Raw genomic sequence first — 18041 nt, forward strand, 5'->3', positions numbered from 1 at the left:
TTGGATACACACACACACACACACACACAGGCTATATCGTATTATGATTAAAAACAAGAACACCTCTGGAGGTCACCTTTGGAGGATGCTAGGAAACCACCTCATTATTCTCAAAACTAGTAAACAAAGGGAAAAAAATCAAGTATTTATTCTCCTTTTCTTTTATCTTAGTGTACCGAAACAGCTGATGTGGAATTCAGGAGGAATGACAATCAAATATCATCATTTTGCAACCCCTAATGAAATCATGGATCTAGATAATAAATATTAATGGCTGCTGAGATCATTAGGTGAAAACCCAATGGGAAACCTTACAATGGAGGGGATCGGGCTGACCATTTCAACATCCAATAATCGATCATAACACCATAAAAAGAGAGATGACAAATTATGGGCTATTACAGACGGAGTGTTCATGTACCTCCCAAATTCATGTGTTGACGTCCTACCCCACAATGTGATTGTATGTGAAGACAGGGCCTCTGGGAATAATTAGAGTTAGATGACGTGATGATGATCGGGCCCTTTTGATGGGATCAGTGGTATCGTGAAAAGAGGAAGGGAGAGTGATCTGGAAAGGCCACATGTGGACATAGCAAGAAGGTGGCCACTTACAAGCCTCGAAGAGAGCTCTCAGCAGGAACCAAACTGGGTGCCCTTTGACCTTAGCCTTCTCAGCCTCCAGAAACTGTGAGAAATAAATTTTTGCTTTTTAAGTCACCTAGTCTGTGGTATTTTGTTACGGCAGCCTGAGCTGATTAGGATATAAGCCTCATATATAGAATTTAAGAAAGAACAGAGGATCATAGGGGAAGGGAGGGAAAAATAAAACAAGATGAAATCAGAGAGGGAGACAAACCATACGAGACTCTCAGGCACAGGAAACAGATTGCTGCAGGGCAGGGGGGGATGGGGTACTGGGTGAGGCAGGAGGGCATGTGATGTATGAGTGTGGGGTATTACACAAGACTGAAGAATCACTGAACTCTATCTATGAAACTAATAATGCGCTACATGCTAACTAACTGAGTTTAAGTTAAAAAAATCTAAGCAGATCCAAAATAGACACAAACCGAATCTTAACAAGGAAAAAAAAAAAAAAAAAAAAAAGCCTACTGACATGATGAAATAGGAAGTACATGGCACCATTTATGAAGCCATTTTCCTAAAAATATCAAATCTATGTCTGATCAAGTATCTAGATTTAGTTATCAGTTAGTGGGAAATACAGGAGATGGGGAAATTTGCATTCTAACTAGATGTTCGATAATGTCAAGGAATGACTGTTAGAGAAACTGCAGTGCAATGTTGGGAATGTCAAACAGTTTAGCTGCTTTGGGAAACCGTTGGGCAGTTCCTCAAAATGTTAAACATAGAGCTAACATATGGCCTAGCAATTCCTAGGTATACACCCAAGAGAAATGAAAACACAAGTAGACACAAAAACTTGTACACAAATGCTAACAGCAGCATTATTCATAAAAGCTCAAAAGTAGAAGCAACCCAAATGTTATCAAACACAATGTGGTAGAGTCCTACAACAGAATGTTATTCAGCCATAAAAACGAATGAAGTATTAGTACATGCTACAACACAATTGAACCTTGAAAATGGCTCAGGTCATGATCCCAGGGTCCTGGGATTGAGCCCTGCATCGGGCTCTCTGCTCAGTGGGGAGCCTGCTTCCCCTGCCTCCCCCCGCCTGCCTCTCTCCCTACTTGTGATCTCCCTCTCTGTCAAATAAATAAATAAAATCTAAAAAAAAAAAAAAAAAAAAAAAAGATGCCAGACACAAAGGTCACATATATAGTTCCCTTTATATTAATGTCTAGAGTAGGCAAATCCAAAGAGGTAGAAAGTAGATTATAGTAAAGAATACATACAACACAACAATTTAGACAGTGTGGTAGTGGTATAGGGGAGGCAAATCAATGGAAAAGAATATAGAATCCAACACCAGACTTACACAAAAATGGTCATTTCATCTATGACAAATGCTGTATATAATTCAGTGTGGAAAAAATAGTCTTTTGATAAATGGTGCTGGATCAAACCAGATATCCATATGGGAAAAAAAGATTCCTGACGCCTACCTCACACCATATACAAAAGTTAATTTGGGATAGGCATAGGCCTAAATAAGAAAGCTAAAACAATCAAATCTCTAGAAGAAAACATATAGAATGGGCAATGATTTCTTAAATAGGACTAAAAATCACTAACCATTAGAGAAAAGATTTGTAAGTTGATTTATTTCCATCCAGACACCATTGAAGAATAAAAAGGCAAGCCACAGCTTGAGAAATTTTCACAATACACATATCTGATGAAAAGACTTGTATCTAGAAATTATAAAAAAGTCCTACAATCAGTAAGAATGAGATGATACAACAAAAAATTAGAAAAAAAGATTTAAAGAGCACTCCAGAAAAGAGGATACCCAATATACCCAATATCCATATTGCTCAGTATTATCAGTTTTTAGAAAAAGGGATTAAAACCCTGAGATACCACTATACACCGATCAGAGTAGTTACAATGAAACAGATTGGTAACTGTCAGTAAAGAGAGCAACTAAATTCTTTCACACTGCTGATAGAGGGTAAATTGGTACAACTACTTTGAAAAAAATGTTTGGCAGTACCTAGTGTAGCTAAAATATGTGTAGCTAATGACCTAGTAATTCTACTCCTGGATATATACCCAATAAGGCAGAGTGTTATGTCCATCAAAGGACATGAACCGATTTATGGCCACTTTGTTCATAATATGCCCAAACTGGAGACAACCCACATGTCCATTAGCAGAATAATGGATAAATAAATTGTGGTACAGTCGTACAGTAGACTAGTACACAGCCAAGAGTAAGAATGAACTATTGCTGGGCGCGTGTGTGGCTCAGTCTGTTAAGCATCTGCCTTTGGCTCAGGTCATGATTTCAGGGTCCTGGGATCGAGTCTTACATCAGGCTCCTTGCTCAGCAGGGAACCTGCTTTTCCCCCTGTCCCTCCCCCTGCTCATGCTCTGTACTCTCTATCACAAAAATAAATAAATAAGAATCTTTTTTAAAAAAAGGAACTATTGCTGCATGCAGTAATACAATGCATTAGCAGACCTAATGGTTGATTGGAAGAAACTGGGCACAAAATAGTACAAAATATGTATGAGGCCATTTATATGAAATACATAGACAGATATGACCAGTCTATAAGGACAGAGGTCAGAATTGTGGTTCCCCCTGGCTGGGGGCACTGATTGGGAGGCAACATGAGAGAGCATTCTGGAAACTGGGAATGCTCCATATCTTGATCTCAACAGGGGTCACAGCAGTGTACTCATACGAAAAAAATGAGCTCTACATTTAGGATCTGAGCACTTTACTGCATGCAAGTTACACCTACAAGAAAATCCAAAGGTTCTTATCTTTTATAGACAGATTTTGTGCCTATAAATAAATGACTTGGTTTAAAATAACACAGCAAAAGAGGTGGGCGTATGAATAACATAAGAATGGTCACATGTCAATCGCTGCTGAAGTCAGATGATGGGTACCTGGGAACTGGTCACAATCTTTGGTCTACTTCTGCATGTCTAATTTTGCACATTGGCGTTCTCAAAGGTTCACATTACAGAGTTTACTTACAGTTTCAATTGCCATTTCTATGGCTGCATTATCTTCTGAGCTCGGACATTTCAGGAAATGTTTAAGTGCCTGAAATGAGAATTGCATAGCAATTGAAAAGGTGCAGCCTGCTTTCACCCTGGGGAAAAACAAAGCTTTCACACACTCAAAGTAATGATAGTTCCTGAAAGTACCCTCCTCTCAGCCAGGGGCGTGTGTTGTCTGGGTCTTAAAATACACTCTAGAAGGGCTGAGTGCCATCTCAGCGATGGAAGGATCCAGTGAACCTTCTACAGAATTTCATTCAGACTTCCGGTGAGAGGAGAATGAAAAAGAAGCCCTTTTTCATTGTGAAGAAATAATTATTTTCATTCATTTGTTCGTCTGACAGGTATCTACTGCCCATGTGTTACTACATACGTGAGACTGTGCTGGCTGCTGGGGAGAAACCAGGAAGGACAGATCTGTGTAATGTCATGATGTAAGGAACCAATTATTTTAAGGCGTAATGGGCTAATTTCACAACACTACACCACCACATCTATGAAGAATATTAAGGTTATAAAAGCTTAAATGACAAAGGGGCAGTATGACTGGTTGTTTTCATAGGTGCTCTGAGGAAGAAAAGTTGATCTACATGGGGATGGTCCCAAAGGTGCCACCCAGGAAAAAGGACTTGAAGAGGAACGGGTCCATGGTAGGTGGGGAAGAGGAGAATCTAGATGAGAAAAGGACAGGAATATAGGTTTTTTCCAATGGAAACAGCTGGATGCCAGCAGCTGGTTGGGAAGTTCTGGCTCATTGGTCAATTTGTGGGACTTCTCTTGAATGTCAGTTAAGGAGTCTGGATATTATTTATCTAAGTGGCCAGAAACTCTAAGTTGGTGGCCAGAAGGCTGAGTTCACACACAGTGGTTTTTTTTTTTTTTTTGGTGAGTGAGGTATTATACAAATATCTGGGTCTCTATTTTAAAATTGGGAGACTGAGACTTCTGTTTCTCATGAAAAACCCTCTGATCGGGCACTAGTAGGACCACTTCCTGAAAGGCAACAATGTTCTGGTAGCAGAAGCTATTTCTGTCAAACCAAACAGGTGCCACCCAGTAGTCCCTATCCTGTCACACAATGAAAGCACAACATTGCTTAGTTCTGTCCTTGCTAGAACCCCTGCCGTGGGGCTCTTTTGCAATGCAAGTATGCACCATTTGGAGAACAAAATGTAGGGTGTTATAGAGACAGAAACTAAAAACAGGGAAAACAGAAATAATATTTTAATAATCAAATAATAAATGGGGTGATCCAGGTCTGAATTAAGTCGATGGTAGGTAGAATGAAAAGGGACAGATGTCAGAGATACTACAAAGGAAGAATGTGACTGGTTGTGGGAGAGAGAGGATTTAAAGTTAACTCAGACTTCAGATCTGGGTGTCTGGGAGCATAATATATTTTAAAATATTTCTGGGGCACCTGGCTGGCTCAGTTGGTGGAACATGTGACTCTTGATCTCAGGCTCATGAGTATGAACCCCACATTGGACATAGAGATAACTTAAAAAAAAAAATTCCCCGAAGCATTCCCATGGAGTTCAATGTGTATTTTCTTGGGAAATACTAACTCGTGAATACTGGCCACACAGCAAGAAGAATTTTCCAGCTTGAAAATGTCTTTTTTCTCCTTCAAAATATAAGGCGATGCTTTGATAGTCTTCGTTCGAAGTATCTTCAGAACCTATGACAGAAGTTCATTGAGTAAAATATCTGCGCAAAAGGTGCTTACCTTTTATTGTTAACTTAAAAATAAGATCTAAAATCAGATGATTAAAAAACTTTAACTGTGAAGATCAGTGCTGCTATGAGTGTCTTCCTCACAGAACCCCTTCACCGTCATTATCCCAAATATCAACTCTGTTCCATCTTCTTTTCACTCAAACAGGAATCAGGACAGGAAATGAGGAGGCTTTGTGAGAATCTAGGTTGTGGTTTGACATTACCCTTTGTGACTTTTATCGATCTTTCAGAGCCTTCTCTCCTCTCCTGAAACAACAGGAACAACTAGGACTATAATCGCCGTCGCGATGGGCTTAGAGTTTCAGAACAATCATAGGCCAACTTTAATACAAATGTCTTAAATAAGGAGGTAATATTCAAGTAGCCCATAGATGCCACTTAAAGATACTGTTTTTCTTTATATATTAAGCAAAGAGGGAGAAGGACCTAAAATCATTGCTTACATTTACACAGAGGAGTCGGAGGTCCATTAATGTACCAAATAGAACGACAGCCCTGGGTCTCCAGCCCAAGGTACAGAGGAAGTTTATGGGAGAAGAGGGTAAAGAAAGGTGGAAAAAAGTAACTGTGTGTGTGTGTATGTGCACGCGCGTGTGCGCGCACGTAAAAAAATGCTTATGAAATGAAAAAAACTCAAATGCATTAGTGCTGTGGTGATCTGCAGTGTTGAGACAGAAGTGTCATCTGTCAAGCTAAACATTAATGAGTATAACGTTGCTTTTGTCTGTATTTCCTTTTTCTTTCGCTGTTTATTTTCTCCAATTATCTGAATGGCTTTGTAACATATCAGAAGATGCTTTTACCTATTTGTTCCCTTAAAGACTGAAAGAAAGACTTTTTCATAAATCGTATCATCAATTCTTATATGGTCATTTTGTGAATTAAAAAAAAAAAAAAAATAACACAAGGTTGCCTGGACGGCTCAGTCCGTTGAGTGTTGGGTCTTGATTTTAGCTCAGGTCTTGATCTCAGTGAGTTCAAACCTCACATTGGGTTCCACACTGTGCATGGAGCCCACTTAAAAAAATAAATAAAAATAAGTAAATAAATTAAAAAACCCAAAATAACACAGAAGGACAAATACTTTGATTCCACTTATATGACACACAATGAATCGTTAAATTTATAGACAAAGAAAGTACAATAGTGGCTGTCAGGGGCTGGAGGAGAGGGCAACGGGGAGATACTGTTCACTGAGTACAGGGTTTTAGTTCAGGATGGTGGAAAAGTTCTGGAAATGGGTGGTGGTGATGGTTATACAATGCGAATGTACTTAATATGACTGAACTGTACATGTAAAAATGGCTAAAATGGTAAATTTATGTTATGTGTACTTTTCCATAATAAAAACAAAACAAAACAAAATAGTACCACAAATAACATTATATATGAATCTCAAAATTATTTCAGTGGTTTCTAAGAATAATTCCAAACAAGGGATGAAAACCTATTAGGCAGGTGTTCTCAGAATAGAAAAATTCTCTTTTGGACTTTCTTCTGGAAAATCGTATCTTGCTTATTTATATCACTCTTCATCCAAGTATAATCATATAATCTGAATTTATAAGTCAATTTAAAACATTTATGAAAATATTTCTTTAAAAATTCTTATGTGTTTTCAATTACCTTCATTTTGGAACCTTGTTTTAACACTGGTTGACAAACGGCAGAATTTGGGAAATCGGACCTCTTTTAAAGGTCCCCCCAAAACCTGAATTTTTGAAAATGGTCTTATTATTCCATCTCACTTTGAGACAGTAGGAATCCTGAAATCTGACAAGTACCATACAGATATGCGTATGTCTATATGTAAGTGGTGTGAGGGTATGTGCTTGGGGCATGCCGATCCGAAACTTGGATCGTAAGAGTCGAGGATTCCTGTGATACAAATCTTTAAGAGAAATGAGGGCAAACAGTGGTATTTACCAATAATGTCTGCATAGATTTCCATTTTGTTGTGCTGCTGAGCCAGTGTGAAAGCTTCATTATTACATTTGGACATAACAAGAAACTGGATGGCAGACCCGTAGTCACCCAACTGTAGGAAAAACCTAAAACAAAGTTACTTTCATCAGCTTGACTCATTTCAAGTAAGTGTGTCATTGACAAAATAAAATCTTTCTGCAACTATGAGAAGCCACTGAAAAAAATCAGGCACACCACAGCTCTACACTATAGGCTTGTGTTAGAAAAGCATTACTCTCACACACTGACTGCAACAGACACAATTTAAACTTAAATACTCAGACCTAACAAAAAATTCTTAAAAGACTAAATATTCCCTAAACTCAAAGGGAATATTTAGTCTTTTAAAAATTTTTTGTTTCAAAATTTTGTTTTAAAATTTTAAAAATTTTGTACAGAATGTATTTGATGAGGGGAAGTGCAGACTTTCTTCTAAGTCTAGTGTTTTGGAACTCCAAAGAACATGCATTCTGTTACCTGGCTACCATTTTGGCGCCATCCAGAGACTGGGTCTCTCTGACAATACTGACAGCCTTCTCAGGATTGTTGAGGTGATCCAGATAGATGCGGATGACACTGTTCCACTGTTTCGCATTCTCATAAGCCACAACAGCTTCTTTGTATCTGTAAGAACCACTTAGTTCAGAAGAGCTTTCTTAACACTGTTGCATTGGGGAGAGATGCCAATAAATGGCACAATTTTTTAATGATGGTGATTTCTTTTTTTCAAATTTTTATTTATTTATTTGAGAGAGAGAGAGATAGAGACAGCAAGAGAGGGAACACAAGCAGGGGGAATGAGAGAGGAAGAAGCAGGCTCCCTACTGAGTGAGGAGCCTGATGTGGGATTTGATCCCAGGACTCTCGGATCATGACCTGAGCCAAAGGCAGATGCTTAACCACCTGAGCCGCCCATTTGGTGGTGGTTTCTTATTTTTCTTGAACTACTTCTTCATCGGAAAGAATATAAGGACTCGTGTCACTAAAATGTGTTCTTTAACAGTAAAATATTCATATTGAATGCATTTTCTCACCTGAACCATGTAATCTTTTACACTTTACTTTTTTTTTTTGGAGTGGGAAGATTAAAATAGTGATATAAGCTTATTTTAGAAAACAGAAAATACAGACTATTTCACATTTATAGGTACAGCAAAAAGTGATCTATAAAATCTTTGCATGTTGGGGCGCCTGGGTGGCTCAGTGGGTTAAAGCCTCTGCCTTCGGCTCAGGTCACGATCCCAGGGTCCTGGGATGGAGCCCTGCATCGGGCTCTCTGCTCAGCAGGGAGCCTGCTTCCTCCTCTCTCTTTGCCTGCCTCTCTGCCTACTTGTGATCTCTGTCTATCAAATAAATAAATAAATAAAATTTTTAAAAAAAATCTTTGCGAGTCAACCTCTAGATGGAGCTCGAGACTTCTCTTCATTCCCCACCAGCTCTCCATCCAGCTCTTTCCATTCTAGTAAGACATTTAATGAGGTAGAGCTTTTTCATGTTTATACAAAATACAATTTCATAGTTGTGTTTCCTCCTCTGGGAATCCTTCACTTTGAGTTTCTTATAGCACGTTGCTGGGAATCTTTGTATGTTTAGGATATTAACTATCCATCACTGTATCTTGACGCTGTTTTGTGGCTCTCCCTGAGCAATCGTGGGTGGGGAGTTCGTATTTCTTCACTGTTCTTATCCTCTGCATCCATGTTATCCTTCGTAATAAAATGATGGATCACTTTGTTTTCATGCCACATTATATCAAAAATATCAACTTTAATATTAAACTCTCTAATACAAAGAGACAGTAGCCTATATTTGAATATACAAGGGATCAACTGAGGTATATAAGTTATGGGAGAGACTGAACATTCTAGCATTCAGGCCAGATGAAGGCAAAAGATGTTTCCTCCCTCCACTCTGCCTTTTGCAGAGGTTACAAAGGTCGATGGTTAATTTATCAAACTTACACAGTGCTTTAAGTCTGTATGAATCTGAGAATCTGTACAAACCTTCCATCGGCTTCTTTCGCTTTGGCATACTGCAAGTGAATCTTTGGGGAAGAAACACGAGGCAGAAGTTCACCAACTTTGGCCCTAGAAGGCAGGTTTTGGAGAATAATGTCAGCACTGTGTTCAAACCCGAGGCAGCGTCCTACAATCAAATGTTAGTTTTAAGGATTCAAAATAGTTATCACAATCTTTAAAGAAATCTTGGTTCCTATAGATAGAAGCAGACGTAACTGCTTTTCCTTCTGACCCCACATCCCTGCCCTCCCTCTCTGTGGGAAATCAAGGCAGTGGTTGAGCTCTTCGGGGACAACAGAGCTTTTTCCCCTAGTAACTTGTCTGATCAGAGATCTCCCCACACCAGACTGATAGGACATACTGTTCTTTGGAAAGTGAACTAGAACATGAGCTCACAGAAGAAGAAGAAGAAGGAGATAAAGAGAAGAGGGAACAGGATGTCCAGGAGGGAGGAACCGCAAGGAAACAAGAGGGGACACCACCAGGACCCATTCATTTCCACACCTGCTAGGAATAACCTTAGCCAATTCTTGCCAATTCTTACCAATTCTTACAGCGGATGTAAACCGAGGCTGCTTTGTCATAATAGAGACCCTTTTCATACAGTTGGGCTGCTTCTGAAAATTGCTAAATTAATAGGAGATTAGTAAAACACTGAATTTTTTTTTTTTTTTTTTAAAGATTTTATTTATTTATTTGACAGAGAGAGATCACAAGCAGGCAGAGAGGCAGGCAGAGAGAGAGGAGGAAGCAGGCTCCCCGCTGAGCAGAGAGCCCGACGCGGGGCTCGATCCCAGGACCCCAAGATCACGACCTGAGCCGAAGGCAGTGGCCTAACCACTGAGCCACCCAGGCGCCCCAAAACACTGAATTTATTACATGAAAGTACCCATGAATATTTAAGCAGAGACAAGCACACCTTCATATTCTCCAATATGGCGCCACAGTCTCTTTTAAGGACCCTGCTGGGATGCTTCAGCGCCTGGTTAACCCCTCGGCGTATGTCTCCCATTCTTATGGACATCTGGGCCACCCCGGCCAGACACACTTCATCGTGTTCCTGAAATCACAAGGCAAGTAACTTACAAATCAGACCCTAAGTTAAACTGATTTATTTCAGCCAAACAATTAATTTAAATCTAAAATGAGCCCAAACACTACTCTCATTAACCCTTCTAGCCAAATCTCAAGGTTATGAAATAACCTTTTTTAAAAATTTTTTTTTAAATCACCTGTTACAAAGCTATACTTTTTTCTTTAGAAGTCCAGATCTTTACAAATAACTAGCAATTTCACTCATATGTGGAAGTTAAGAAAGAAAACCGGTGACCATAGAGGAAGGGAAGGAAGAATATGATAACAGCAGAGAGGGAGGGAAGCCTTAAGAGACTCTTAGCTACAAAGAACAAACTGAGGGTTGCAGGGGGGAGGTGGGTGGGAAGACGGGGTAACTGGGTCATGGGCATGAAGGATGGCACTTGATGGGACGAATACCAGGTGTTAAATGCAACTGATGATTTACTAAATTCTTCCCCTGAAACTAATAATACACTGTATGTTAACTTGAATTTAAATAAACCTAAAAAAAAAAGAAGCAGCCTAGATCGTTGATGCTTAAGAACAAATTTTTACTACCCAATGTCATAATGCCTTGTATATCTTTGTATGTCTTCTTGGTATAAAATTTTATGTAAGAAGTAATATATCTGATACACAACATAAATGCCATGAGCAAAATTAAGGAAAAAAACCATTTATGGAATTGAAGATTTCTCCATTAGACATGATTAAACATTAAAAACTTTATATAAAATTGTTTATTCATTAAAGATAACTACAGAAATTTTCAAGTAATCAATGTATACTAGTGAATTATAATGTCAGATTGCATTTTATGTGAAGCACCAGGTCTAGAACACTCTGTGGTGATGGAAATGTTCTATATCTGCCTGGTCTTACATGGTAGCTAACAGTCACGAGCGGCTCTTGAGCAGCTGAAATATGGCCAGTGTGACAGAGGAACTGAATTTTAAATTTTATTTAGTTTTCACAAGTTTAAATAGCCACGTGTGGCTAGCAGTTACTGTATTCGATAACATGGATTAAAAAAAAAAAAAAAACACCTAAAATATATGTAGCCAAAGAAAATATCAAAAACCCGAGTTACATGGGCAAAGGATATGATCAGGCAATTCATTAAAAAAACATGTAATTGACCAAGAAATAAAACATGCTCAGCTCCACTAATAATCAAATACACATAAAATACCTTTTTTTGGCTTATGAAATTAGTAGAGGAGATAACACGGTAACATTAGATATTGTTAGAAATGGGGGAGGTGGGATCGACACCTTCATACAGACAGACCTATAACTGTATAATTCTTTTGGAGAGCAACCTGACATTGTGAGAAATTAAAAGCATACATTCTATGACCTAGAAATCCCACCTATAAGAATATATCCTTCAGAAATACTATCTTAGGCACTTAGAGATACAAGTATATTAGGTAGAACATTCATTGCAGTATTTTCATAGTAAAAAAAAAAAAGCAAAAACAATTATAATTCAATAAGGGAATAGATGAAAAAACTGTGTCACATCTAAACAACAGGACATGAGGGGGAGCCTAGATGGCTCAGTAGGTTAAAGGCTCTGCTTTCTGCTCAGGTCACCATCCCACGTCCTGGGATCGAGCCCCGCATTGGGCTCTCTGCTCAGCAGGGAGCCTGCTTCCTCCTCTCTCTGCCTGCCTCTCTGCCTACTTGTGATCTCTGTCTGTCAAACAAATAAATAAAATCGTTAAAAAAATAAAAAAAAATAAACAACAGGACATGAGAAACTCTTAAAAGATTAAAATCGATTTGTATGTATTGACTTGAAAGACCATGAAGAAAACTGAATGCTGTGTTTCATAGAACGAATTTCAGTTCATCTTTGCTAAATGAATGGAAATGAATGATTTCGTATTTAGTAAAAACCCATATTTCATACACATCTGCATGCTAACAAGAGATTCTTGTGTGGAAATATATAAAACTGTGACCAGTAGTTACTACTGAGTCATGTGATAGAGGGGAGAATGAAAAGGTGACTTCTCATGTCACACTGTCGCAGTTTTTAAATTGACCGTAATGAAATTGTATGACTTCTGTAATAAAAATTCTAGATAAAAGACAGGAGATAAGATTTTCACACTTTACAAGACATCACGTAAAAACATCAAATAAAATTTTCACTCTTAACAAGACATCATGTAAAAACATCAAATAAGATTTTCACTCTTTACAAGACATCACGTAAAAACATCAACTTTTATTGCAAAATTTGGCTTCTTGAGCTAAAATTCTAGGGGGAGAATGGGCTGGAATAGTGGGTAAAGTCCATGCTTTCCAGGATCATCATAAAAGATCCAGCGTGACAGATGAAGGGGCAGAACGGACTTTATGGCCTGGGAGTTAACTTCTCAGTGGTTAGTGAAAGGTTTTAAGAGAGTGAAAGGAAAAGCTTCGTGAAAATCATAGTCAGCCTATACGTAGGAAGGCATACAAATTTTAACTCCCAGCATTAACAAGAAGCTCACAGTTAATATACAAAGGAAAATATATCTTTTTCAGACTGATAAAAATATTTTCACCTTTAGTTTTTAAGTGTTTTTAAATGATTTAACTATATCATTTGCAAGGTTGCTAATAAACTGAAAAAGAGCTCACCTACCAGATACTGAATAAGAAGCAATTCAGACAATGCCTTTTTAAATGAAACTAACAAACCTGAAGATAATTACACATATCTTGATTCAAGGTTACCTTCTGATCACCAGTTATTCCTTTCTCATAATGAGCCAAAGCATTTACATAATCACCCCTGAAAGAAAAATCAGAGTGAATTTCAATACATAAATATGTATCATATTTACAAAGACAAGATTTAAAAGATAATCTTTGTCACTGGGTTGCTTGAGCTCACAAAAAAGATGTGATACACAACATACAAGCTTTTTTTTTTTTTTTTTTCAAGTGCAGTTCATTTTAAAAATGATTATAGGGGCACCTGGGGGTGGTTCAGTCAGTTGAGCATCTGACTCTTGATTTTGCCTCAGGTCATGGTCTCTTGGGTCATGAGACTGAGCTCCATGCTGACCAAGGAAACTGCTTAAGATTCTCTCTCCCACCTCCCTGGGCTCCCTACCCCCATTGACTTGCGTGTGTATGCGCATGCACTGTCTCTCTCAAAAAATAATAAAGCTGGATTATGTGAGACTGTAAGGTACTTACCTTGTAGTATGTCAGGCATTTTGGGGGGCTATGTTAAATGTGATGGGACACTTCTGGGGGGGGAATTCTTTGTGTTTAAAAATTATTTTTTAAAATTTAAGTATAATTAACACACAGTGTTGTTAGTTTCAGGTGTACAATGATTCAACGAATGCGCCTCAGGGCTCATCATGGTAAGTGTACTGTTCATCCCCTCCACCTGCTTCACCCCCAAGCCATCTCCCCTCTGGCAACCACCAGTTTGTTCTCTATTTTTAGGAGTATGGGTTTTTGGTTTTTCTTCATTTATTTTGTTTCTTAAATTCCACATATGAGTAAAATCACACAGTATTTGTTTTTCTCTGACTTAATTTCACTTAGCGTTTTACCCTGTAGATCCACCGGTGTGGAGAACAAGACTGCACTCTTTTTTAGGGCCAAGCAAACACCACATTGTGTGTATACACCACACCGTCTGACCCCCTCATCTGCCGGTGGACACTCAGGTTGCTTCCCCATGTAGGCTCTTGTAAATAACACTGCAGTAAATGTAGGATTGCATTCAACAATACGTCTTTTTGAATGAGAGTTTTCGGGTTTTTTTGGAGTAAATACCCAGTAGTGTGATTACTGGATCATATAATAATTCTGTTTTTAATTTTCTGAGGAATCTCCATGCTGTTTTCCACAGTGGCTGCTCCAGTTTGCATTTCCACCAACATTGCACGAGGGTTCCTTTTTCTCACATCCTCACCAATATCTGTTTCTTGTGTTTTTGATTTTAGCCATTCTGACAGGTGTGAGATGATACCTGATTGTGGTTTTGATTTGCATTTCCCTGATGCTGAGTGCTTTTCCACAGATCTCTTGGCTGTCCATAGGTCTTCCTTGGAGAAATGTTTGTTCGTGTCTTCTGAATAGGCCACTTTTAATGATCTCTTTTTAGGCACTAAATGATAATCATGTGACCATGAAAATGAATGTATTTTCTAAGGCCCAATATTTGTAAGAAGAACATGTATTGAAGGGATCAGGGTAGACACGAAGGAACACACTTAGGATTACAGTATTGAGGGCCCTGGTTCTTACTGAGATAAAAAGTATTATACATAATATAAATAATAATAATACTCCCATAACTAATGCTAACACAAGTATGCATAGCCACAAGACCTATTTATTACCTTGCTTTGACTATCTGGGACAGAATGAATCCTGTGATTTGTGGCTGAGGCCCAACTGGAGATCCATCTTCCTCTGAAAATGGCACTAAGCTCCAAGCAAGCTCCATCTTTTATCAGCTGAGGCAAGTTATCCAACCTCCCTAAGCCTCACTCGGTTTCCTCACCCGCTAACCTAACTTAGTTACAAAGGAACTACTATGATTACAAAGGAAATGCTTGATCACTGGGGACTGGGTGTGTGTCTAGATCAGAGTCCAAATAGAAGTTAAAGTTTGGGGAATTGGTGGCAAGAAAGCGCTAGAAATTTTAAGAAATATCAACAACAAAGCACTGGCTTTCAACTGGCCTCAGCTCACCAGATTATAATATGACAAGAGTTTGAGAGTTTGCTACAAAAGCTTCGATTTCCCCCCAAAAGGATAAAATAAATGTCTTCTCCATGGTCCAAGGGTTTACTAGGGAGGATATGGTGTGTCATCTCCCAGTGAAATGATCCTTTTCCCTTCAGCACAGAGGTTTTGTGCTCTAAGACCGTGTCTCTGTCAGGATGGAGATGGAATGCCAAGGCACTGGGAGGCCGTGGCCTTTAGGTTATGCACTGAGACTGCAATTTGTCCTTTTTTTTTTTTTTTTTTTAAGATTTCTATTTATTTATTTATTTGAGAGAGAGAGAGAGAGAGGGATCATAAGTAGGCAGAGAGGCAGGCAGATAGAGGTGGGAAACAGGCTCCCTGCTGAGCAGAGAGCTCACTGCAGGGCTTGATGCCAGGACCCTGAGATCATGACCCAAGCCTCGAAGGCAGAGGCTTAACCCACTGAGCCACCCAATTTGTCCTTTTTAATATATGAAGTTACTTTTTCTTTTTTTAAATAGATTTTATTTTAAAATAATCTACACCCAACATGGGACTTGAACTTACAACCTTGAGATCAAGAGTCACAGGCACTACCAACTGAGCCAGCCAGGCGCCCTTCCAGAGTTCCTTTTTAAGGGGCAAATATGTGACAAACTTAAATTGAGGTTGGTTACACAAGAAATGAAGTCTCTAAAAAGTTTTTTATTTGCAAGATATAAAATTTCAAATAAGGGAGGACGGTTAGACATGAAAGACCACTTTTTGAAAGCATGATTTCTCCAGCTATAGTTTGCATGAGCATATTCTCAGTGAATCCAAAGTCTGCTGAAAATAAAGTGGAACTATATAAAAATATTTTAAAAAAACCATTAGAACCATTTTTCCTTTATTCAAAGACCAATGCTTTTCCACATTTCACTATTTTTGAAATGGCAATGTATAATCAGTGTCAAAAGAAACTGTCCAGAGGTGTGATACAGTCGTTATTGTACATATCTGTGTGAACTGAATTTGCAAGAAAATTATTCACTTGAATTGTTTCTCCAGGTATTTGCCTTGGTAGCACTAAGCATGGCTGCCTGTGAGCTTAACACTGGATTCTGAATGCTTCTACCATCACAGCAATGAAATAAAAAATCTAATTCTGTAATTAAGACTACCGACAATTAAGGCTGTCGAGCAACAAAGAGCATCAGAAAACTCTAATGCTCTTGGAACTGACTGTTTCCCAAGGTAGGAGAGATCTGTGAAGCCAACTCATGTAGCACAAAGGATTATTACTCAAGCGTTGAATGACCACCTGTGAAAAGCTTCTGGCTTGACTTTCAACCCAACCTTTATACAGATGCAATTCAACTTAGAGAGAGAAAAACTATAATTTTAAGCAAACAGAAGATGTACACCAAATTCTGTGGTTTTTTTCACTATGACTTGAAATTACACTAGAGAGCTGCAAAGTGTTCAAAGAGGTCAAGATCATGAACACAGGCTGTGAAAAGCAGTCCGCCCCCCGATACTATGCATAACTGTTGCTGGCCAAGTGTGATTCCAAACAGTAGCTAGATTCTTGGTGTAGGAAAAGGCTTACACCCAGGCTTCAATTTTGATGCTGAAAATGACAGTGGATAAAGGCCTGGACAAGCCTTTGCTAGTGAGAAAAGACAATTTTTTTGGAAGTACAGATAATACAGATTTTTATCCCTAACAAGAAATTATTCAGTCAATAGAGGGCAGTTTGGAATTGGGGATATTCAGCAGTTAGTGACTGACCAAAAAACATAAAGAGAAGGACTTACGTGAATTCAAGCTGAATAGCATATTCTTTTGATATAAACGGTATCTGGTCCGGGGCTAAGCGCTTTGCCAGTTGTAGCGCACTGTCCCAGTGCTGTAAATCCCTTCTCATCTATCGGGAAGACAGAGACCTTAGTTTCAAATGAACAAATTACTTTGCATTGTCACCATACAGTGCCAGTTTTACCAGAAGTGATTAGAAGAGCTTTTTGTTTAAAAAGTGGAACTTGAGGGGCGCCTGGGTGGCTCTGTTGGCTGGGTGACTGCCTTCAGCTCAGGTCATGATCCCGGAGTCCTGGGATCGAATCCCGCATCAGGCTCCCAGCTCCACGGGGAGTCTGCTTCTCCCTCTGACCTTCTCCTCGCTCATGCTCTCTCTCACGGTCTCTCTCTCTCTCTCTTTCTCAAATAAATAAATAAAATCTTAAAAAAAAAAAGTGGAGGGACGCCTGGGTGGCTCAGTTGGTTAAGCAGCTGCCTTTGGCTCAGGTCATGATCCCAGCGTCCTGGGATCGAGTCCCACATCGGGCTCCTTGCTCAGCACGGAGCCTGCTTCTGCCTCCGCCTGCCATTCTGTCTGCCTGTGCTTGCTCTCCCTCTCTCTCTCTGATAAATAAATAAAATCTTAAAAAAAAAAAAAAAGTGGAACTTGACCCTGGCAAGGATAACATAGTACTCAAACATACATTCTCTTTGGGAGTGATAGAGCTCCCACAGGGGTAAAACAGGCTCTTGGAGAGCAAAACCATCTTAGTATTTTTTTTTCTTTTTTAAAGATTTTATTTATTTGACAGACAGAGATCACAAGGAGGCAGAGAGGCAGGCAAGGGTGGGGAGGGGAGCAGGCTCCCTGCTGAGCAGAGAGCCTGATGAGGGGCTCCATCCTAGGACTCTGGGATCATGACCTGAGCTGAAGGCAAAGGCTTAACCCCCTGAGCCACCCAGGCGCCCCAAACCATCTTACTATTACAATGGTTTGTGGTCCTCCAAAACTCAACCCCCCCCCCAACAAAATATTATTCTTTTGGATTTAATTTTTACCCGTATGAAAAAATTAA

General features: G+C 39.1%; 1 protein-coding gene across 1 annotated transcript in view; it reads right to left on the reverse strand.

Annotated features, from left to right (window-relative positions):
• The window catches only part of WDR19 (WD repeat domain 19), a 98463-nt gene that overhangs the window by 26334 nt on the left and 54088 nt on the right, over positions 1-18041 (reverse strand). Inside the window, exons 19-27 of the mRNA XM_082727584.1 lie at positions 16986-17095; positions 13203-13260; positions 10312-10452; positions 9937-10019; positions 9378-9461; positions 7852-7998; positions 7336-7460; positions 5238-5350; positions 3644-3712 (exon numbers count right to left, since the gene is read on the reverse strand). Of these exons, the coding sequence (XP_082583710.1) occupies positions 3644-3712; positions 5238-5350; positions 7336-7460; positions 7852-7998; positions 9378-9461; positions 9937-10019; positions 10312-10452; positions 13203-13260; positions 16986-17095 (930 nt within the window). The remainder of the gene's footprint in view (positions 1-3643; positions 3713-5237; positions 5351-7335; positions 7461-7851; positions 7999-9377; positions 9462-9936; positions 10020-10311; positions 10453-13202; positions 13261-16985; positions 17096-18041) is intronic.

The sequence above is a fragment of the Mustela nivalis genome, assembly GCF_964662115.1.
Source record: "Mustela nivalis genome assembly, chromosome: 4".
Classification (NCBI taxonomy): Eukaryota; Metazoa; Chordata; class Mammalia; order Carnivora; family Mustelidae; genus Mustela; species Mustela nivalis.